This window comes from Mustela nigripes, chromosome 1 (genome assembly GCF_022355385.1).
Source record: "Mustela nigripes isolate SB6536 chromosome 1, MUSNIG.SB6536, whole genome shotgun sequence".
Classification (NCBI taxonomy): Eukaryota; Metazoa; Chordata; class Mammalia; order Carnivora; family Mustelidae; genus Mustela; species Mustela nigripes.
The window spans coordinates 43,583,698-43,607,590 of NC_081557.1; the positions used below are offsets into that span (position 1 = coordinate 43,583,698).

General features: G+C 39.1%; 1 protein-coding gene across 1 annotated transcript; it reads left to right on the forward strand.

Annotated features, from left to right (window-relative positions):
* The first annotated feature begins 19,306 nt into the window (after nt 1-19,306).
* LOC132012361 (olfactory receptor 2D2) lies at nt 19,307-20,254 on the forward strand. The gene has a single exon (XM_059392323.1). The coding sequence runs from the start codon at nt 19,307-19,309 to the stop codon at nt 20,252-20,254; it is 948 nt and encodes a 315-aa protein (XP_059248306.1).
* The last annotated feature ends 3,639 nt before the right edge of the window (nt 20,255-23,893 follow it).

A 23,893-nucleotide genomic window follows, 5' to 3' on the forward strand; every position in this document is an offset into this window, starting at 1 on the left:
CAAATTCATAGTATGGATGTAAAGATTAAATTAAGAACTGAACGGAAAGTAGTTTGCACAATGTTGACAGCTCCATTTCAAGAAATGGCTGCTGTGATCATGATGCACTAACCTTAAGCCATTAAATGGAAGTAGATCCGTATTTTCTGTGGAAAGATGTTGCTCACACTGTTGAGTTTCAAAAGAGGGTTGCGAAATAACATGAATGGGTATGATTCATACAGATCATGTGTGTGTGTATGCATTGTTGTGTATCTTTCTCTCTAGAGATGAGTCCATTAAATAATAGCCTTATCTCTTGTCTGTACTGTCATTTGCAAATATCTTCTCCCATTCCGTGGGTTGCCTCTTTGTTTTCTTGACTATCCAGGATCTATAATGAACTCCTTAAACTCAACACACACAAAACAGACAATCATATCAAAAAATGGGCAGAAGATATGGACAGACACTCCTCCAATAAAGACATACAAATGGCTATCAGACACATGAAAAAATGTTCATCATCACTAGCCCTCAGGGAGATTCAAATTAAAACTACATTGAGATATCACCTTACACCAGTTAGAATGGCCAAAATTAGCAAGACAGGAAACAACATGTGTTGGAGAGGATGTGGAGAAAGGGGAACCCTCTTACACTGTTGGTGGGAGGTGCAGCCTCTTTGGAGAACAGTGTGGAGATTTCTCAAGAAATTAAAAATAGAACTTCCCTATGACCCTGCCATTGCACTCCTGGGTATTTACCCCAAAGATACAGATGTAGTGAAAAGAAGGGCCATCTGTACCCCAATGTTTATAGCAGCAATGGCTACGGTCACCAAACTGTGGAAAGAACCAAGATGCCCTTCAACGGATGAATGGATAAGGAAGATGTGGTCCAAATACACTATGGAGTATTATGCCTCCATCAGAAAGGACAAATACCCAACTTTTGTAGCAACATGGATGGGACTGGAAGAGATTATGCTGAGTGAAATCAGTCAAGCAGAGAGAGTCAATTATCATATGGTTTTACTTATTTGTGGAGCATAACAAAAAGCATGGAGGACATGGGGAGTTAGAGAGAAGGGGGTTGGGGGAAATTGGAAGGGGAGGTGAATTATGAGAGACTATGGACTCTGAAAAACAATCTGAGGGGTTTGAAGTGGTGGGGGAGTGGGCGGTCGGGGTACCAGGTGGTGGGTACTATAGAGGGAACGGATTGCATGGAGCACTGGGTGTGGTGAAAAAATAATGATACTGTTATGCTGAAAATAAATAAATGAAAAAAAAAATTAAAAAATACCCTTATCTTATTGATAAAGTCTTCTTTTCAAACTATTTTATTTTTTCAATGTTCCAAGATTCACTGTTTATGCACCACACCCAGTGCTCCATGCAATACGTGCCCTCCTTAATACCCACCACCAGGCTCACCTAACCCCCAGGCCCACCCCTCCAAAACCTTCAGTTTGTTTCTCAGAGTCCACAGTCATTGATAAACTTTTTTTAAAATTACTTATTTATTTGACAGAGAGAGAAAGTGAGAGATCATAAGTAGGCAGAGAGGCAGGCAGAGAGAGAGGGGGAAGCAGGCTCCCTGCCGAGCAGAGAGCCCAATACAGATGCTGATCTTGGTCCCAAGACCTGGAGATCATGTCCTGAGCCAAAGACAGAGGCTTAACCCACTGAGCCACCCCGGTACCCTCACTGATAAACTCTTAATGCACAATAAAAACTTAATATCCAGGGAGAGACTGCACATTATATTTAAAAAATGACTATCTCTCTATTCCTTAAATGTAGGATTTGTACATTTACATATGTATGTGTATATGTTGACTGGGAAGACTGCCAAACAGGAGAATAATAAAAATCTGTGAAAAAGGAGGTAAATAAGATGAAATATGGTATCATTTGTCTTCCAAAGAAGGTCAGGGATAAAAGTTCTTCCATGTTCTAAAGATTTCATATGATTCTGTCAAGTTTACTAATTAATCAAGCAATGACGTGTCTTTGTCTAATTCAGAGAAAAAATGAGGAAGAAAAATCAGAGTGGGAAAATACAATAAAGAGAGTAGAAATTAGAAGAAATCAGGGAATGGAAACTGAAGTTGGAGGGAATCTAGAGATATGGAGAAAAAGTAGAAGAAGGAAGAAAGACATGAAGAGATCTGTAAGTCTGGCTGTCCCCAAAGCAAAGGGACAGGCAATGCATCTTTTATTCTCGAGGCCCTAATAACTTTGTAACTACTATAGACTTTCCTCGTTACCATGTCTCACACACACACAATTGCATGCATGGTGTTATTCTTTGTTATAGACACATGCCACATGCTGCATATACCTACTCGCTCTCAGCTTCATAGTATCTTATATAAGCACACAGAAATCCACATACCACAGATATACTCACTGGAGTATTCCATATTCTCATACATGTACCCTCATGACCACCAAATCTTTCACAATAACAAAAGATGTCACACAGTATCTACTGAGCCAATTGGATACTGACCAAGGCTGGGTGTTTTGGGAACCCACCATGCCTGAGTTGGATGTGAAGGATATGAGGTGTGTGTGTGTGGGCACAAGCAGTGGGGGCTAGTATCTTCTTTGGGACTAGAAGGCCAACATTGATTGTAATGGGACCCACACTCTGCTGTCTGTTGTAACTCACCAGGGGGTTGGGTAGCAGAGCCAGGCTTCCTAGAACAGCGTACCATGCAGTCCTGATTCCTTCACATCTCCCAGAACCAGAGAACACTCAAAAGCAAGGAGTTCTTCATGGGGTTCCACAAAGCAAGAGTCCTGTTTTCCCTCCAGCCCTTGTCTGTTCAATGGGTCATGGTAGAACACATATAAGCGGAAAGAAACAATGAAGACTGAAGGGCTAAAACAGGAAGGAAAGGGAAAATCAGGCAGTTGCTTTTCAATAGCAAGAGGCACAGCCTCTGTGATCTCTCTGGAAGGAGCCCTATCCCTGATGATGAAAAGCATTTTGGAGCTGGGATTCTGGAGAAGAGTGGGAATACAATTGTTGTCTCTGGGAGTCTAGCAAGGAACAACATTGATGTGCAAGAAGTAAATGACCAAATTTACCTTTCCCAATGCCATGATCACCTCCCACCCCCCAATGGTACTGAAGATTCCAGACTGAGACCCATCAACAACTTGTCCACTCTCACCTGAGGACAGAGAGGAGGCAGGAACTGAGCTGCAGGGTCACTGGTGAAGGAATGGAGGATCAAGTGAGGGAGGCAATGATTTCTGCAGCCTGCAGATCAGTCTCTAAAGACAGCACCCATTGTGGGTTGGCTCCTAAGTAATGGCTCCCAGGGCCTGCACAAGAGTCATCCCTAGGAGTCTGACTCCACCCCCAGCCTTTATTCTTTCAAGGTACAAACGCCAATTCTCCTAGGTCCCAGTTCTGAACAGAGCATTTTTCCTTCAAGGATATATTTAGAGGTGAGGTCCTGAGAGTATGTAAACAGGGCATTCCCTGGAGCTTGAAAAGCCCTCAGCTTTATTACCTTTGCATCCTCTGAGACATCCTAGGGCACTCGGTGCTGTACATGAGGTCACAGACTAAAGTTTTCAATCCACACTAACATCCCTGTTCCAAACCTTATGCCCATGTCATTCCAAACAGCTCAGCAGTTATCTTCTCAGGGGTTTACTAGTTATCAAACATGTGTTTTCATTTATATAGTAATGAAATAGAGGTGAAAGTAAGCAGATATTGGATTATCTGGATGCCAACTTTCTAACAGTACTATAGCTGCATTCCAGGCCTTGTACCTTCATTTTGGTTTGTGATTATTTTGGTGCTATATGATCACCTGAAGTGGTGGAGCTGAACTTGGTTGGCATGGTCTTTATATCAGCATGATAGCAGGGGTTCTGGGTAGCCTCTTACATTAAAGTTGTTAATTTACTGGACATAAAGTCCAAACTTTTCTTTTGTGGGAATAATTCACGAAGGACAGTCTTATAGAAGGAGACTTTTAACCTATTAATTTTTAAGGTATTAAGACTTTGGTTTGGCCACATGAAAATGGAACTTCTCCTACAGCTCTCTCAAGCTAGTGAAAACATGTTTTCAAAGATAAATTTTAGATCCAAATGGTGCATTCATATGAGCTAAAGTTCGAAGAATGTAAGCAAAAGCAGGTGGAAGAACAGGCTGTCATATGATAGTGTAGCCATGTGGGATTCAAGAAAATGCCCTGAAGTTGTCAATTTCCCAATCATATTTCAGGTGGTAATTTAGTTTCTGCAAAATGTCATTTATCACCGTAAGGATATGCTAGTAGTTTGAATTTTATTGTTTTACTTTTTTTTGTGGTTCTACCTGCACATTATTTATAGTTTAGTTTTGATTTCATAGCACCTATAAATATAACTCATTAAAAATAAATGATTATGTTCCAAGGAATAAATATGCTGTAATTTACTTACCCATATCCATATTAATGGACATAAGGATTTTTTCTATTCTTTAGACATTGAAACAGTGCCACAGTGAACTTCTTGGAACATATAGTCCTTGTCAAATATATTTGAAGGATAACTTTCTGAGCCTTAATTGCAGGATCTAAAATTACATCCCTTTAGATAAATGTCAATAGATATTGCCAACTGTCTTATTGAAAAGTTGCATTTAATTAACAAAAATTTCCTATTTAGTTACACAATTACTAACATTTGGTATTTTGAAACTCTTCAATTTTGTTAATGCATTAGGTTAAAAATGGTATCTCTGTTAATTTATTATAGGATATTTTAATTATGCTTGAGGATGAGCATAATTTTATATGTTTATTGATCATTTTCATTTCCTTTTTCTGTGACATGACTATATCCTTTGCATAGGCAAAAGGTGGCCCAATGATACCAGGTTTCTTCCCAGACTGGCTGTATCTCTCTACATTTTCCCAAATGTAGGTGTGTGTTCCTCTCTTTTCTATATCTGCCAATATTTTACAATATCTGACTTTCTAATTTCTACATGCCTAATAGGGATAAACAGATATCTCTTTGTTGTTTTAGTTTGTATACCTTTCAGTAGTAATGAATTTGAGTATTGCTTTCTGTTTTTGCAACCCTTAGAAGTTAATTTCTGTGAATTCCCTTGTATATCCTCTTTTTGTTTTTTTGTTTTGTTTTGTTTTTCTTATTGGGGGTTTCTTCCTTTTCTTCTTGATCTTTAGAATTTATTATAAATTCCTGATATTAAGTTCTTATTCTATTTGTTTTACATAGCACAAATATCTCATCCATTTTCTCATCAACATTTTTTGGTATTTTTTAAAATTTCTTTTCCAGCATAACAGTATTCATTGTTTTTGCACCACACCCAGTGCTCCATGCAATCTGTGCCCTCTCTAATACCCACCACCTGATTCCCCCAACCTCCCACCCCCCGCCCCTTCAAAACCCTCAGATTGTTTTTCAGAAATTGGAAGGGGAGGTGAACCATGAGAGACTATGGTTCATAGTCCATAGTCTCTCATGGTTCACCTCCCCTTCCAATTTCCCTCAACTCCCTTTTCCTCTCCATCTCCCCTTGTCCTCCATGCTATTTGTTATGCTCCACAAATAAGTGAAACCATGTGATAATTGACTCTCTCTGTTTGACTTACTTCACTCAGCATAATCTCTTCCAGTCCCGTCCATGTTGCTACAAAAGTTGGGTATTCGTCCTTTCTGATGGAGGCATAATAGTGTATATGGAGTCTTCCTTATCCATTCGTCTGTTGAAGGTCATCTTGGTTCTTTCCACAGTTTGGAAACTGTGGCCATTGCTGCTATAAACATTGGGGTACAGATGGCCCTTCTTTTCACTACATCTGTATCTTTGTATAATATCCAATAGTGCAATGGCAGGGTCATAGGGAAGTTCTATTTTTAATTTCTTGGGGAATATCCACACTGTTTTCCAAAGAGTCTACACCAACTTGCATTCCCACCAACAGTGGAAGAGGGTTCCCCTTTCTCCACATCCCCTCCAACATATGTTGTTTCCTGTCTTGCTAATTTTGGCCATTCTAACTGGTGTAAGGTGATATTTCAATGTGGTTTTAATTTGAATCTCCCTGAGGGCTAGTGATGATGAACATTTTTCCATGTGTCTGATAGCCATTTGTATGTCTTCATTGGAGAAGTGTCTGTTCATATTTTCTGCCCATTTTTTGATATGATTGTCTGTTTTTTGCGTGTTGAGTTTCAGGAGTTTTTTATAGATCCTGAATATCAGCCTTTGTCTGTACTGTCATTTGCAAATATCTTCTCCCATTCCGTGGTTTTTTTTAAAAAAAATTTTTAAATTTTTTTATAAACATATAATGTATTTTTAGGTCCAGGAGTACAGGTCTGTGATCTCATCAACATTTTAACTTTACTAATCATGTTCTTCATTGAAGACAAATTCCAGATTTTGAGGAAATCAAATTCATCAAGTTTTTCATTATGCTCTGTGTTTTGAAGGGTCTTTCCTATAGGTCAAAAGATATTCTGTTATGTTTTCTCCTATAACGTCATTGTTCTATTTGAACTCTTAGTTATTTAGCCCATTTAGAGTCTACCTTCTTGTGTCATGTTAGGGAGAAATCCTCTTTTATTTTCTCTCAGTATCAAAGTAGTATTTATCAATACTTTTTACTGCACTATTTGTTACCTTCCGAATGCTTTTTGTTATAACCCTGTTGTACCTTCAATTTTACATATGTCTATCTAGGAGCTCTCAATTCTTTTTTTAAATATAAGTACAATTAGCCAGCATACAGAACATCACTAGTTTCTAATGCAAGGTTCAATAATTCATCAGCTGCCTATAACACCCAGTATATGAGCTCTCAATTCTGTTTCACTTTGTAGTCCTTCCCCCCCGCCCCACAGTGTAATCCGGCTTTTATTTTTGTGGCTTGACAATATTACCAGTGGAAAAGGAAAAGGTTCTATTTCTTTTTTTTTTTTTTTTTGTAAAAAGTTTTTTATTTTAAAGTTAAGTTTTATTACTTAACATTGTTTCACTGTTATAATTATTGTGCATAAGACTCTTTCTAAAGCTCACTTCACAGAGTGATTGCAAAATGGCCTGAAATTTTAGCAGCAACCATTTTATGCAAAATTTCTTTTACCACAGAATTAGACACATCAGAAAAATCATTTCAGCTAAAAATTTTCGTGAGGTGTTAGAAATATCCTTTTATAAAATGCTATATTAGAATAGTACTTGAGAAAGCAAGATTCCTTAAGTTCCAGGATTTAACAAACTTAATGATTAGCTCTGTAGCATAAGGGGAAAATAGGGACTCTCAAGTTTTTAAGCTTTTAAATATGGTCCTATGGATGAACTCAGCAATACGCAGCTCTGCAGAGAATTAAAGATGAACTGAGATAGTGTGACTGGTGGGAAGGTGAAGGGAGACCACCTCTAACAGTCCTCAAACTTCTCCAGCTGTTCCTGTTACATACCATCCGCCAAGCTGGCCCAGTCCCCTTCACTCAGGGTGTCACCGAAGGCAATTTCAAGGCTCGATGGCAAAAGATCACCTACAACCTCTTAACCTTCTACTACCTCTTTCTGCTGCCACTGACTGCCATGACTGTCTGCTATAGCCACATTGTCCTCGGTATGTCTAGTCCTCGGACAAGGAAGAGGAACCATGGTGAGACTCCAATCCCTGGACCCTACTAATCCATACCTTAAGGCTATTGCCTCTAGCCTCATTTACTGATCTGAGAGCTTTCTATTAAACCAAAAGTGACATCATATCCATTCCTCTAGCCCCTGATGTTGCAAGTATTTTCTAAATGCCTTCACTTCTTCTTCTTTTTTTTTAAATGCCTTTACTTCTAACCAACCTCTAGCCAACCTCCATTGTTGAGTTAGCTGGGCAAGGATTAAGGAGAAAGGTGATCAGTGTTCTCCTTTAGTCTTGGACACCATCAAGTCTCCAACTAGTCTTAGTAGCTTCATAACACCATACGTCAATCAAAAGCTTTCCTCCAGCATGTGGAGGGCAAACTCACCATTGGGGGCTCGGAATTTAGAAAACATACTCAAATTCAGAAGCACTCGCTTCTGAATTGAGTATAGGATGAATGGGCAGAGATGGTGAGCTAGAGTTCTCCTGATACAAGGAAGAGAATGTAGGTAATGCTGCAAATCCTCTTCCCTTCCCAAACTGGGACTATATGCTTGCCCCTCTCCCTCAGGGATTATGACAGACATCTAGAGAGGTTCCATTTCTTCTTCTTCTTCTTCTTTTTTTTTTAAGATTTTATTTATTTATTTGATAGACAGAGATCACAAGTAGGCAGAGAGGCAGGCAGAGAGAGAGAGAAAGGGAAGCAGGCTCCCTGCAGAGCAGAGAGCCCGATGTGGGGCTCGATTCCAGGATGCCGAGATCATGACCTGAGCCGAAGGCAGCGGCTTAACCCACTGAGCCACCCAGGTGCCCCGAGAGGTTCCATTTCTAACTGTGGTTTTAATTTGCAATTCCCAAATGCCTGCCTAGGGATGTGCAGCATCCTTTCATGTTTTTGTCAGTCATTTCTATATCTTCTTTGGAGATATTCCTTTTCAAGTCCTTTATCCATTTTTAAATTGTGTTGTTCATCTGTTTTGATTTTGAGTTGCATGAGTTCCTTAAATATTCTGCATACTAGACCCTCCTCAGATATTTGATTTGCAATTATATTTTCCTATTCTGTGAGATGTCATTTCACTTTCATGGTTGGACTAAGTTAAACAACACAAACATGGTTTTAGTTGTCTTTTTCCTGATTAAACATTCAATTGAGTGCTGTAAACTTCTATTTTCTAGAAGCTGATAAAGTGTGCTCTGACAGCATTTGGGATATTTTTTGTATTTCTTTAGAGGGAGGGCCACTTGAGTTCCCTACTTTACTATTTTCGCTCTAACAAATAATTTTTGACTTTAGGCTATCTTAGTAATCAGTGTAAAGAAAAATTTGGGATTTTGTTAATTTTATATTTATATTTTGTTTTCTATTTCACTGATTTCTTCTTTTCTATTATTTACTTGTTTGTGCCTTTGGATTTGCTTCACTACTTCACACCCCTGTGAAAGACCCAGAAGTTTGAATTAAATGCTTAACTTCATCTTTTTCCTCTTTTCTCTCTCTTTCTATTTTTTAAAAAGATTTTATTTATTTACTTGTCAGAGAGAGAGAGAACACAAGAGGGGAACTGCAGGCAGAAGTAGAGGAACAAGCAGGCTCCCCTCTGAGCAAGGAGCTGGATGTGGGACTCCATCTCAGGTCCCTGGGATCATGACCTGAGCTGAAGGCAGACACTTAACCAACTGAGCTACCCAGGAGTCTCTCTCCTTCTCTTTATTTTTTTTTTATTTTTGTTTTATTAATATTTTATTTATTTATTTGATAAAGAAAGAGATCACAAGTAGGCAAAGAGACAGGCAGAGAGAGAGGGGGAACAGGATCCCTGCTGAGCAGAGAGCCTGATGCAGTGCTCGATCCCAGTACCCTGAGATCATGACCTGAGTCGAAGGCAGAGGCTTAACCCACTGAGCCACCCAGGCGCCCTGCCCTCTCCTTCTCTTTAAATGAGGTATTACTTGCATACAGAATGTACACCAATCTTCAGTACAGCTCAACAAGTCTTATGTATGTATATGTCTGTGTAACTATTATATAGATCAGAAAGCAGAACCCTCACAACCACCAAAATTCTCCCAGTCAACTCCAAATCACAGTCTCTCAAAGGTAACCATTATTTGGAATTTTAAAAATATAAATTAGTCTTGCTTGTTCTTGAGCTTCAAAGAAATGGAATCCTATAGAATATACTTATTATATGTCTAGCTTTTTTTTACTAGACATCTTTCTGTCTCTGTGTTTGCAAGTAGCAGTAGTTCATTCTTTTAAAAATAAACAATAGTATCCCACTTCATTCAATTTATCTTTTATCTTGTCCATCTGAATTTATATTGTTGCCATTTCTGATTATTTTGAGTATGGCTGTTTAACGAAAATACTTGTATGTACGTGTGGTGGAAGTAAACACTCATTTCCATATACCACGAGAGGTGAAACAAATGGACTGTAGGAGAGTAGGCATATATTTAAGGTTAGTTTTCAAAGTTGCTTCCAAATGGACTTCTTATATTGATTGTACCAAACTATGCTCCTGTGAGCAGTGAATATTGCTCCACATCTTCAGTTGTTTTAATCCATTTTTACAAAGCTTAGTGTTATTTCATTGTGGTTTTATTTTTAAAATTTTTTTTTTTTTATTTAAGAGAGAGAGAGAGAGGGAGAGAAAACAAGCACAGGGAGGAGGAGAAAGAAAGGGACAAGCAGACTCCGCCCTGAACATGAAGCCCTACATGGGGCTTGATCCCATAAACCTGAGATGATGACCTGAGCCAAAATCAAGTCAGACATCTACCCAGCTGAGCCACCAAGGTGCCCCTCACTGTGATTTTAATTTACGTATTCTGGTGGCTAATTATGTAATATACTTTTTATATTCTTATTAACTATTTGTATTTCCTACACTCTAAGTCCATGTTCTAGTCTTCGCCCATTTTAAAAATTGGATATTACTGACTTTCCTTATTTGTAGGAGCCCCTTATATGTTCTGGGCATTAAGGCTACAACTTAGCATTAAGTTATTAAAATAACTATGTATGTAAATAAAGACATGAAAATATTGTTAAAATGTTAATAACTGAAGTATATCATCATCTGGGGCACATCATATTCACCTTCTACAAATGATGAAATTCTTGAAAACATACACAGAGTATGTAATATAATGGGGCTGCAACCTAGAGTCTACAAACCAAATACTTAATTGCAACAATACCTCACTTCCCAAGAAAGAAGACAGGTGAGAAGAACTGGTCAGGGGACCCATAAGTGGAGATGTGAGTGCTAACTGCATGTTATTTTCTGTTCTCCTTATAACCATTTGGGAACCTCTGAGAGAAAACGCAGCTCAAGATCCACCCTAATGATTCAGAATTCTCCTGAGCACTTCAGCCACTCCAGAGACTGCTCCTTGTATCCTTCTGGTGTCCTCATTTAAATGGAACTACTGTGGCTTAGTATGTCCTGATGTCAATAAGACCTTTGGATGGAGCATGAGGACAATGCAGTGCTGGGGGTTCCCTTCTCTGTCTTGTCCTTGACGTTGGCCTCAGAGATTTTACTGAGCTCTTGGACTCGAATGACTTATGACAAGAGGACCTCAGTCTTGCAGTCTCCACTCTGCCCACTCCTGCAGCCAATACACCCGTGGCAGATTCCCCCTCAACACTGAGATGTTTTTACTGGCTTTGACATGCTAATTTTATCTGTTTTCCTTCACCAGATGAGAAAATGTTGTAAGACTATTAAAGGGATGGAAAGAGAAGGCACAAGGTGGACAAAGGTAATAACTGGGTGTATATTGGCAGTGAATTGGTTTCTATTTCTTCATAAATTTTGCTTTTAAAATTCAACTGATTTTGTCCAAACAGTCGGATTCTCAGAGCTAAATCTTCTGTAATAGATCTAGTCAAGGTTTTTTCCACAGTGGATCTATCTTATCAAACTGCAACTACAATGTCGAATTCCCTGTGAAGGAGACCATGGTCCTCGCCTAGAGGAGACATAAGCAGAACTTCCATGGAGTCAGTATTAATCCTTTGAGAGGGGATTTTTATGCCTCTATTGAGCTGGGCTTGGAAGACAGGAAGTGGGTATGGAGGGTAGGGAATGGGTGATTTTGAGCACCAAAGATCTTGGAATCAGAACTGAAATTCAGTCTTTTTTCTTGGTTCTTATGGATTCCCTCAAAATCTTCTTCCTACAAGATTAGAAAATGTCAGATTAGAAAATGCATGGCTTCCTGATCTATCCTCTTGCTTGAATCATAATATATGCCATTTTTAGGGAAATGAACTGAAAAGTTGATGTTAAATCTAGGGAAAAGGCAGAATAATAGGAGAGAAAGCTTGACAGTACACATGCTTTCCTTTCAGAAGCTTCCTGACCCTGGGGGCAGATTCACAGTCATCTTGGGGAACCTTTACTCTTCCACATTCTCATTAGAGAATAATATGCTTTTAAAAACAAATCAGGAGAGGTCAGGGGTGTAGCCTTCTACTATTGTGCCAGGGTCAGTGAGAGCGCCTATCCTCTGACAGATCACAAGTCACACTCTGACTCACATTGACTGTCTCTCAGTGTTTTGGCTCAAGTCCAATCAGCTCAGAAAGCATGTGTTGTACACTTAGTCTGTACCAACTTATTCTATTTGCTGTGAATGAAGAGCAGTCAGATGAGGTCCCTGCCCTTGAACATCTCAGTGTAGCAGAGAAAGAAGCTAATTTCAATGTATAATCTTTTTAGCCTTGATGGATGTACATGATACATGTACATCTACATAGTTCATGGTACTGACGGTACACCAATTCATCTAGTTTCTAGATGTTTGTGAGTGTTTTTATTTCCTAATGTTTGTATGTGTTGGGAGTGAAATGGGAGTGGGGAATGGGAAACGTTTGTGTATCAGAATGGAAGGTGTTGGGGCGCCTGGGTGGCTCAGTGGGTTAAAACCTCTGCCTTCAGCTCAGGTCATGATCCCAGGGTCCTGGGATCGAGCCCCGCATTGGGCTCTCTGCTCAGCAGGGAGCCTGCTTCCTCCTTTCTCTCTGCCTGCCTCTCAGCCTACTTGTAATCTCTGCCTGTCAAATAAATAAATAAAATCTAAAAAAAAAAGAATGGAAGGTGTTTCTGGATAATACTTTTCCTAAATGGAGTCTTTAAAAACCTAGTTATTAGCCAGATGAAGGTATAGAATCAGCAATATCCTGTAGCTGCCCTTCCATTAAGTTTACCACTGATATAGACATCACTTAAAACTCTTGAGAAGTGTTCAGTTGTATGCCCTCACTCTCTCTTTTCATCAAAACTGAGCATACTTGCTTACCATCTAGTTTTCCCTGAGATTAGAGACATGCATTAATTCCTACTCTGGGAATGCTGTGAACTGTGATGGAGAGAGAAGCAAAGTCTAAAGGACCTGGGGAGACTCCAAGAACTAACTAAGTAATACCTTCCACTAGATGGTTGGAAATTCTGAAGGTACCTAAAAAATAGCGTGTCTTCTCAAAAAAAATTTTTTTTATGTACACTATTGTAGCGATAGACTACATTTTTTTTTAGAAGCAATTCTTTATTAGTTAGATTTAAATAACTGTTAGGTCATAAAGACTCAATTGGTCCAATACATTCATTCATTAAACTATTATTTGCTGTGAATCTATGATGTTCCCAGGAATATACTGACATTGAGGATAAAACATGACCATTGTTAGGTTCCTCTGAGATTCTTTGGCCTCAGGAGTTGGGTCTTTTTTCTTTATCCCTAGTGCCAAGCAGGTGCTTGGACATTTGCTCTACAAATAAGGTGACCGAGTATTCATATGAATGTTGGACGAAAGTGATGCGAACTCTAGTAGTGGGTATATGTCTGAATTAAGGGATTGTGCCCAGGAAAGATCAGTGGTGTATAAAAAACCAGTGTGTCCTAGCTATGTGGCAGGGAAAATGGCTGGAAAGGTGGCCTGTGGTCTGATAAGGGAACCATAAGGGATCATCAAGCAGAGATGTGATTGTTCACAGTAATTTGTTATATTCATGTATTCTTTCAGTGATGAATTGGAGCTTTTCATCACTTTGACATGCAGATCTATCCAGACGCCTAAGACTCCATTGTCCCGTTACATAGAATTTGATTGCTTCTTTTTTTTTTTTAATTTTTTATTTTATCAACCATAAGTGACTCTTGATTGCTTCTTTTTGAGAAAACTAGGCATTCTTTCAGCCTGCCGGTCTTCACTTGAGGTGTGAATGCTACTTCTTTACTTCTACTTTAACTGAATGCAAAATCTCTGTCTTGTTTTAATGTTGGTAACTAAGTCAAAGAAGAAGAAGAATCATTAACAGCTATATATGACTTTATCACCAACAGAAATCACAAGTATTTTTATATCGTATTGCAGTTGTTGGAGATACCTTGAAATCTCCTTTAAGCTCATTATTTTGAAATTAAGGTGGTTATCAGCCACCTTTTGAAATTTAATGTGTTACTAGAGAAGCACATGTATTATTATGTCACATATTTTCTTTCTAAAATTATTTTGAAAAATTATACTTTGATATGGTTGGTTTCCTTAGCAACATTACACATTCTAAGGGATACTTTTAAAACATTATTTTGAGGCACTTTCCCAAAGAGATAAAGGGTTGAAAGCCTAAACTCTGCATAGAAGACTCAAACTTTAGACTTCAAATTTCTCTCCCTTCTTTTTGAAGAGTTCAGTGAAATTTTATTATTGCTCCCAAACTCTTGAAAATCTCTCTGGGATAATGATACTCATCCCCCTCCCCAACCCCCGAGTTTTACTGAGAAATAATTGACATTCATCACTGTATAAGTTTAAGGAATATAGCATGAGACCTGATTTTCATATATTGTGAATTGATAACTGCAAGTAGTTCAGGGAACATCAATCTTTTCCTATAGAGAAAATTTAAAAAGAAAAAAAAAAGGAAAAATTCTCATTGTGATAGGAATTCTTAGAATGTACTCACTGTTTCAGATATACTATAAAACAGTTTTAGCTATAGTCATCATGTTGTCTATTCTATGCCTCAGATTTATCTTGGTACCAGATTTTTGTATCTTATGCTCACCTTCTTCCAAATCGTCCGCCTCTCATCCTCCACCTCTATAACAAGTCTGATCTCTTTCTATTATTTGGTTTTTTTCATTTGTATGGTTTAGATTCCTCCTAAAAATGAGATAATACAGTATTGGTCATTTTCTGACTAAATGTCACTTAGCATAATTCCTTCAAGGTCCTTCCATAGTATTGCAAATGGTATGATTCCCTAGTTTCTCATATGGAATAATTTTCCATTGTTTTTCATATAGAATAATTCCCTAGTTTTTCATGTGGAGTAACATTCCATTCTATATATATATCACTATTTTTTTTACTCATTTATCCATCGATGGACACTTAGCCTGTTTCCAATTCGTGGTTATTGTGAATAATGCTATGAACACAGGGGTGTAGTTACTCTTGCAAATTATGGTTTTCATTTTCTTTGGATATATTCCCAAAGGGGAACTGCTGGATAATGTAGTAGTTATATTTTATTTTTCTGAGGCTTCTTCATACTCTTTTTCATAGTGGCTATTCCAGCTTACAATCCCACCAATAGAGCATAAAGGTTCTCTTTTCTCCTGTCCATGTCAGCATTTTTTCTCTTTTTTATGATGTCCATTCTAACAGGCATGTGGTGATACATGTCCCTGTGGTTTTCCTATGTCTAATGAGTTGTGTAAGTTCTTCATATATTATGTATACAAACCCCTTGATGGATATATGCTTTTGCAAATATTCGTTCCCATTCTGTAAGTTGGTTTTCTCTTTGCTGGTGGTTTCTTTTGCTGTGCAGAAGCTTTTTAGTCTGATATATTCTCACAGAAGCTTTTCAGTTTGTTATAGTCTCATTTATTCTCTATTTTACTGCTTATGTTTTAGATGTCATATTAAAAAATTCATTACCAACACCTAGGTCAAGGAGCCTATGTTTTCTACTAGGGGTTTCCTTGTTTCAGGACTTACATTCAAGTCTAATTCATTTGAAGTTAATTTTTGTGAGTCTAGTTTCATTCTATCACATGTGAATATCCAATTAGCCCAATACCATTGACTGAAGAGACTGTCTTTTCTTCCTTTAGCAATTTTTGTTCCCTTGTCCAACATTAGATGTCTGTGTTTGGGTTTATTACTGGGTCCTCAGTTCTGTTTCACTGGTTAATTTGTCTGTATTTATGCCAGTACCATACTGTTTTGATGACTATAGCTTTATCATATAGCTTGAAATCAAGAAGTGTGATGCCTCTTGCTTTGTTCTTCTTCCTCAGGATTTCTTTGGCGATTTGGGATCTTTTGTGGTTCCATATGAATGTTAGCAGTATTTTATCTACTTCTGTAAAAATGCCATTGCACTCTTGATAAGGATTGCATTGAATTTACACATAGCTTTTGGTAGTATTGACATTTTACAGTATTAATTCTTCCAAGCATGAACATGGGACAGCTTTCCATTCATATGTGTCTCTGATTTCTTTCATCAATGTCTTATAGTTTTCTTAGTAGACATCTTTCACCTCCTCAAATTTATTCCTAAGTATTTTGTTTTTGATGCTATTGTAAATGGGAATGATTTTTCAGAAATTTGTTGATAGCATATAGAAGTGCTACTGATTTTGTATGTTAATTTTGTATCCTGCAACTTCATGGAATTCACTGATTAGATAACACAGATTTTTTTTTTTTTGAGTTTTGGGATTTTCTGTATACAAAATATTAGCTGCAAATACAAACACCTCTGCTTCTTCTTTTCCAATTGTGATAACTGTTATTCATTTTTTTTTTTTTTTTGCCTGATTATCCTAGCTAGGACTTCTAGTACTATGTTGAATAGAATTGGTGAGAGTGGGTACTATTGTCTTGCTCCTGATCATAGAGGAAAAACTTTCAACTGTTCAACATTAAGTATGAATGTTAACTCTGAGCTTGTGACACATGGCCTGTATTATACTGAGATAAGTTCCTTCTATGTGTAATATGTTAAGAGTTTTTATCACAAATGAATGTTGAATTTTGTCAAATGCTTCTGTGTCTGTTGAGATGATCATATGATTCTTTTCTTTCATTCTGTTAACGTGATGAAGATTTGCTACTTGCTGAGAATAGACTGGTAGGACTGCTGTCTTAGTTCCCTACCTAAGTGGGGCTGTAGGAAGTGTTCTGTGGTTGTCTGGATTCTCTAATCAGGCTTACCAGATGATCAGGACTGCAGCAGAGCCACTGGCTTTGCTCTGGAACCTCTCAGCCCTGTGCACCACCTCTTTGCACATTGTCCCTGGGCTGCATTGCTTCTAAGAGTTTTCACCAGTCCTCCCAGGCAGGTGGGGTCAGAAGACACTCTTGACAATGGGTGGGGCTAGGTACTAGGTTCTTTGCCTGAGTGGAAGGGAGTAGGTCACTCCAGGCTACTCTCAATTCTCAGGAAGGCTCTCCAGTTGGAACGGGCTGAGATTTACCCTCAGCTTAGACTATGCATTAACTCCCTTGCCAGCGTGTAGCACAGGAATATTCCACTGATACTGGTTTTGCTCTGGGTGCAATCAACTCCCCCCACACATCTCTCAGCTTGAGTGCTGCTGGGCTATACTGCTTCCAGGATTTGCCATAAGCCCTTCTGGTCAGAAGGGGCAAGAAAACACTCTTCACTGCAGGTAGGATTGTGATTTAGCTCCCTTGCTGGGCATGGGCAAACCAGGCTCTAAGGTCAGCAAAACTCCTTTATGGATCTGAATCAGGCAGATCTGTACCTCACCCTGTTATCTGATCAGAGTTCCCCCATGACTTGATCCTGCAGATGAGTAAAACCTCTGGTTAGGATTAGTCCTTGGACACTGCAGGTATAAATTTGGTCTGCCAAAATCTGTATGCTGATTGTTGCAAGCCCCTCCCCACTTCTCTATCACAATCAGATACCTGGTGGTTGAGCCCCATTGATTCCCCTGCAGTCCCTTTGGTGTGAGATCAGAGCACATGCTCCCGCAAAGCAACTGAGAATGTTAGGGTGCTGCAGATTGTCTCCCTGGGTTTTCTTTTCCTACTAGAGTAATAGGAGGCTCAGGAGAGACTTCCCTACATGGTTCTGAACAGATGTGGGGGAAGGACAATGCAGTCACTGTGTAGCTGCATCTCTTACCTTTCTATTTTTATTATGTTCAGTTAGCCAACATATAGTATGTCACTTGTTTGTGATGTAGTGTTCAATGATTCTGTAGTGGCAATATAACACCTAGTGCTCATCACAACACGTGCCCACCTTAATATTCTCTTACCTTTCTAATGCCATCTGTCTTGGTGTCTGTGGTGCAGGGGTTTCTTCAGCCCTGAAGAACCCAGAAGCCCCATGATCTAGGCATCTCTCAGTGGTGTCTTATTCTTCAATATTGTTGGTTGTTCTTCCTGTGTGTGGGGACCAAGTCAGCAAGAACCTATATTGACTTCTCAGTGAGATCAGAATGTGGTAGGCTTTTTAAAGAACTCTACTAAACAATATGATCAAATTATTTTCATTAACTTTAATTAGTGATGATCAATCATATAAGCCCCTATGCCATATCTTAAAAAACAAGGCACAAAAATGAAGAAGATATAGGGGCTCCTGGGTGGTTCAATAAGTTAAGTGTCTGCCTTTGGCTCAGGTCATGATCTTGGGGTCCTGGGATTGAGCCCCGTATCAGACTCCCTGTTCAGTGGGGAACCTGGTCTTCCCTCTTCCTCTGGTGCTCCCCCTACTTGTGCTCTCACTCACTCTTTATCAAATAAATAAAATCTTTAAATAAAATGAAAAATGTACAGTTTTCAAGGAACTTTTTAAACTCTGGGATGAATAGACTGATAATGTAAGGCAGTGCGTGATAAGGAGCTAGAGGTGGTTGATTAGTGCTCTTTAGTCTGAATGCAGAAAACTAGTCAAATTCGTGGCTTCAAATGGAAAAGTCGTGATTGTATGTCTATTATTTTAGAAATTAAGTGATGGCTAAGATTTCCAGCCTAAGATGTGGATGGGATTACCAGAGATTATGGCATACTATCCAGTTATTCCTGAGTGTCTGAGCTTTTTCAAAGCAGGTTGTTTTCTCAAAAAAAAAAAAATGTCAGTTTTGCAAGGCACAATGCTTCTTTTTTATTTCTTATTCCTTAGTGACATCTTTTCAGGGAAGAAGCAACAGTTGTATGCCCAAGGCATCAAAACAAAGCAAACAAACAAACAAACAAACACCATCTTAAGACAGGGGACATGTGGCGATAGCAGCATAAGATTCAAGGGTTTTAGCTAATAATAAAGTGAAATTAAATGCCATGCTTTATAGATTAATTCAATCTTTTTTATTATTAGAATTATCATATTCAGAATAAAGAAGACAATTCTTTTGATCTACTCTACATTTGCAGATGACACTAAAAATAAAAGCACCAACCTAAGGGTATTAAGTTTTACAACACCGAAAATTCCGACTAAAGCAACCTGATCCTCTTCTATATAAAGGGGATTCTTGGAATGGCTGGTAATGACTCAGAGCAATCCCAAAGTCTTCCAAATCTGATTGATATATTTTATAGGTTATATGGACCTATGTTTGGCATGAGGTGACTTCTTACTGAAAAAAATACAAACTATGAGACAATCAAATCAGACACAGGTGACCGAATTCCTCCTTCTGGGACTCTCTGATGACCCCCACACGCAGAAGCTGCTATTCATTGTATTCCTGGGTGTCTACCTGGTCACCGTGCTTGCAAATCTGCTTCTCATGTGCCTTGTACAGGCTGACTCGCGGCTTCACACACCCATGTATTTTTTCCTCTGCAACTTATCTCTGGCTGACCTCTGTTTTTCTACCAACATCATTCCTCAGGCCCTAGTCCACCTGCTATCCAGGAAGAAGGTCATTTCATTCACACGTTGTGCAGTTCAGCTTATACTCTTCCTCATTTTTGGATGCACACAGTGTGCCTTTTTGGCAGTGATGTCCTATGATCGGTATGTGGCCATCTGCAACCCTCTGCATTACTCTAGCGTCATGACTTGGAGGTTGTGTGTCCAGCTGGCTGCAGGATCATGGACCAGTGGCATTCTGGTGTCTGTGGTGGATACCACTTTTGTATTAAGGCTACCCTATCGAGGCAGCAATAGTATTGCTCATTTCTTCTGTGAGGCTCCTGCACTGTTGATCCTGGCATCCACAGACACCCGCACTTCAGAGATGGCCATTTTCCTCATGGGTGTCGTGATTCTCCTCATACCTGTTTCCCTAATTCTGGTGTCCTATAGCCACATAATAGTGACTGTGGTGAGGATGAAGTCAGCTGTGAGGAGGCTCAAGGCATTCTCTACCTGTGGCTCCCACCTCCTGGTGGTCATCCTTTTTTATGGGTCAGGAATTGTGACCTACATGACACCAAAGTCTTCCAAAGAACAGAAAAAACTGGTGTCTGTGTTCTATGCAATGGTGACACCCATGCTTAATCCCCTCATCTATAGCCTAAGGAACAAGGATGTGAAGGGAGCTCTGAAGAAAGTAGCAACAAGGAATTTCCCATGTAGGCTTCATATCCGCCAATGACTGTAGAAATCTCTTAGCTTCCTACCTCTATGATTTGTTGAGTAGTTCCTAAGGAAGTTCGTAATATGTTAAGATACTCATCCTTGGACCTTGTTGCGGACCTACCCTCCATCTTACATTAATTCATGGACTAATAGAACTAGGGTCTCCTTCCTTCTTAAGTCAGAGTTAACACATAAGAGTTAGGAAATCCTGGGATGCCTGGGTGACTCAGTTGGCTAAGCCACTGTCTTCAGCTCAGGTCATGATCCCGGAGATCCGGGACTGAGTCCCACATTGGGTTCCCAGCTCCGTGGGGAGTCTGCTTCTCCCTCTGACTTTGTCCCCTCTCCTGCTCTCTCTCTCTCTCTTAAATAAATAAATAAATAAAGTCTTTTTTTTTTGTTAGAAGTTTTTTTTATATAATTTTTTATTTTTTATAAACATATATTTTTTTAATATAATTTTTTATTTTTTATAAACATATATTTTTATCCCCAGGGGTACAGGTCTGTGAATCACCAGGTTTACACACTTCACAGCACTCACCATAGCACATACCTTCCCCAATGTCCATAACTCAACCACCTGCTCCCTACCCTCCTCTCCGCGGCAACCCTCAGTTTGTTTTGTGAGATTAAAGAGTCTTTTATGGTTTGTCTCCCTCCTGATCCCATCTTGTTTCATTTATTTCCTTCCTACTCCCTAAACTTCCCACGTTGCCTCTCAACTTCCTCATATCAGGGAGATCATATGATAATTGTCTTTCTCTGATTGGCTTATTTCACTAAGCATAATACCCTCTAGTTCCATTCATGTCATTGCAAATGGCAAGATTTCACTTCTTTTGATGGCTTCATAGTATTCTGTTGTATACATATGCCACATTTTTATCCATTCATCTGTTGATGAACATCTAGGTTCTTTCCATAGTTTGGCTATTGTGGACTTTGCTGCTATAAACATTCAGGTGTATGTGCCCCTTTGGGTAACTACATTTGTATCTTTAGGGTAAATACTTAGTATTTATCCTAATACTGGGTCATAGGGTAGCTCTGTTTTCAACTTTTTGAGGAACCTCCATGCTGTTTTCCAGAGTGGTTGCACCAGCTTGCATTCCCACCAAGAATGTAGGAGGGTTCCCCTTTCTGAAGCCAGTGGATGTTTTTGAGTATTCTTTTATTATTTTCTTTCTCACCAGAATATAAATTCCCCAAGGTAAGAAATTTGTCTATTTTCTTCAACGCTGTGTCTTCAGGGCCTAAAAAGGTTCTGACACATACTGAATGTTGATTAAAAATGAGTAAAATAAGTCAAGCAGAGAGAGTCAATTATCATATGGTTTCACTAATTTGTGGAGCATAACAAATAGTATGGAGGTCATGGGGAGTTAGAGAGGAGAAGGGAGTTGGGGGAAATTGGAAGGGGAGGTGAATCATGAGAGACTATGGACTCTGAAAAACAATCTGAGGGGTTTAAAGTGGTGGGGGGTGGAAGGTTGGGGTACCAAGTGGTGGGTATTATAGAGGGCACGGATTGCATGGAGCACTGGGTGTGGTGAAAAAATAATGAATACTGTTATGCTGAAAATTAAAAAAAAATTTGAAGGAATATATAAGCAAATGTAAAAAAAATGTACTGAAACTGTGAGTTAAAAAAAATGAGTCAGAGAATGAAACAAAAGTCTACCACTTATTATTACCATTGTCATAAGTTTACCTTGTAAGCAGAAAGATCCTTAAAAGTTTCAGGTAGAGTTTGAAAAAATAGGTAATGTAAAGCAGGAAGTTATAAAAAGACATGGTTGAGGAAGTTCAAGAAAAGTTAAAACAAGTACAGAATGCAAACTGTAGTGTTGTCACTACAACTGTCAACCTTCAGATCAGCTCCCAATTTGTGTCAATTAGCAGTATCCTCAGATATGTTGTCCCCCAGTTTTATGGACCCAGGCCTATAGAAGTTCTCCTTCATTGCTCATGTTGTTTCATTCAGAAACAGATCCTAGTAAAGTCCAAAATTCTAGTGGATATATCATGGCTTTTAGAATGAGCAGGCACCAAAACCCATTGAGGAATTCTTTTTTCTTTCCTTTCTCCTTGCATTTCACTCCTTTGGTCAGTCATAGTTTCTGAGGGCCCAAGATCCTGTTGATGGCTCGTTTTAGTGCAGTCTTCACTTCACTATTCCTTAAACTATAGATGAGGTTCAACATGGGAGTCACCACTGTGTAGGCAAGTGATAGCGTTTCCTTGCTCTCAGGAGAGGTGCTGGATTGGGTTGGAAGTACTGTAGGATGGCAGTGCTGTAGAAGAGGGAGACAACCAGAAGGTTGAGCACGTGGAGAAGGCCTTGTGTTTCCCCTCAGCTGAGGACATCCTGAAGACAGGGGAGAGGATTTGGACAGAGGACCCCAGGATCAGCAAGAAAGGGGAGAGAATAAATAAGACAGTGGCTGTCAGAGCCTCCAGTTTAAACAGAAAGGAATCAGCACACACCAGTGCAATGACAGGGCGGCTGTCACAGAAAAAGTGGTTCACTCTGTGGGGCCACAAAAGGGGAAGCTGAAAATCCACGTGGTGGAGCCACCCAGCTGCCCCATGTCCCCATTACTGTCTTAAGCAAATTATAAATATCTTTTCACTCATCTGCACAAAACACTGTAAGATAGAGATTATCATCCTCCAATTTTTGGAAATGAAAATCTGACAAAGCTGAGCCCCAAGTTCAGATGACTTCTTATTTGTACCACTGCTGTTCACTTAATGCTTCAATATTCAGAGGGCCATTAGTAAGTTATTTCAGAATTATGGATGATATTTTCCACGATTGGGGATAGGGTATGTGCTATGAATTGTTTGTGATGAGGCTGACCTTTATACAAGTTATATTAAAGTTGCTAGGCGAAATAAAAATTTTGACTTGTAAGTATTGCCAGTAAATTAGTCTCAAATTAGTCTCTGTTCTACAGCCAATTAAAGAGCAGAGAAATGGAAAAGGCACAGAGTAGGAAGGAGAAGGACCAGACTTTCTCTCACATCTTATTGATATGATATTTCTAACTATTTGCCTTCAGAGATCCACTGAAGCACTGACTCTGCTGTGTAACTGAGCAAGGTAATTTTCAGGTTGCAGTCACTTTACTAAAGGTCCAGATATTTCTTAAGGAACAACCTTGTAAGGTTTCTCTCAATATGTGACTTTCACTAAAAAGGTAAAGGATTCTGAAGCTTTCTGGGACTTGATCCTTGAGATGCTTTGCTACAACTCTTTGCTACAACATCTCCTTGAGATGTTTGCTACAACTCCATTTCCATGTAGCATCATGACATCCAGATTTTTTCTTTTTTTTTTTTTTAATTTTTTATTTTTGATAAACATATATTTTTAGCCCCAGGGGTACAGGTCTGTGAATCGCCAGGTTTACACACTTCACAGCACTTACCATAGCACATACCCTCCCCAATGTCCATAACCCCACCCCCCTTCTCACACCCCCCCTCCCCCCAGCAACCCTCAGTTTGTTTTGTGAGATTAAGAGTCACTTATGGTTTGTCTCCCTCCCAATCCCATCTTGTTTCATTGATTCTTCTCCTACCCACTTAAGCCCCCATGTTGCATCACCACTTCCTCATATCAGGGAGATCATATGATAGTTGTCTT

Coding starts and splice junctions, on each gene's coding strand:
- LOC132012361 (XM_059392323.1), top strand. CDS start 19,307: ATGAGACAATCAAATCAGACACAGGTGACCGAATTCCTCCTTCTGGGA.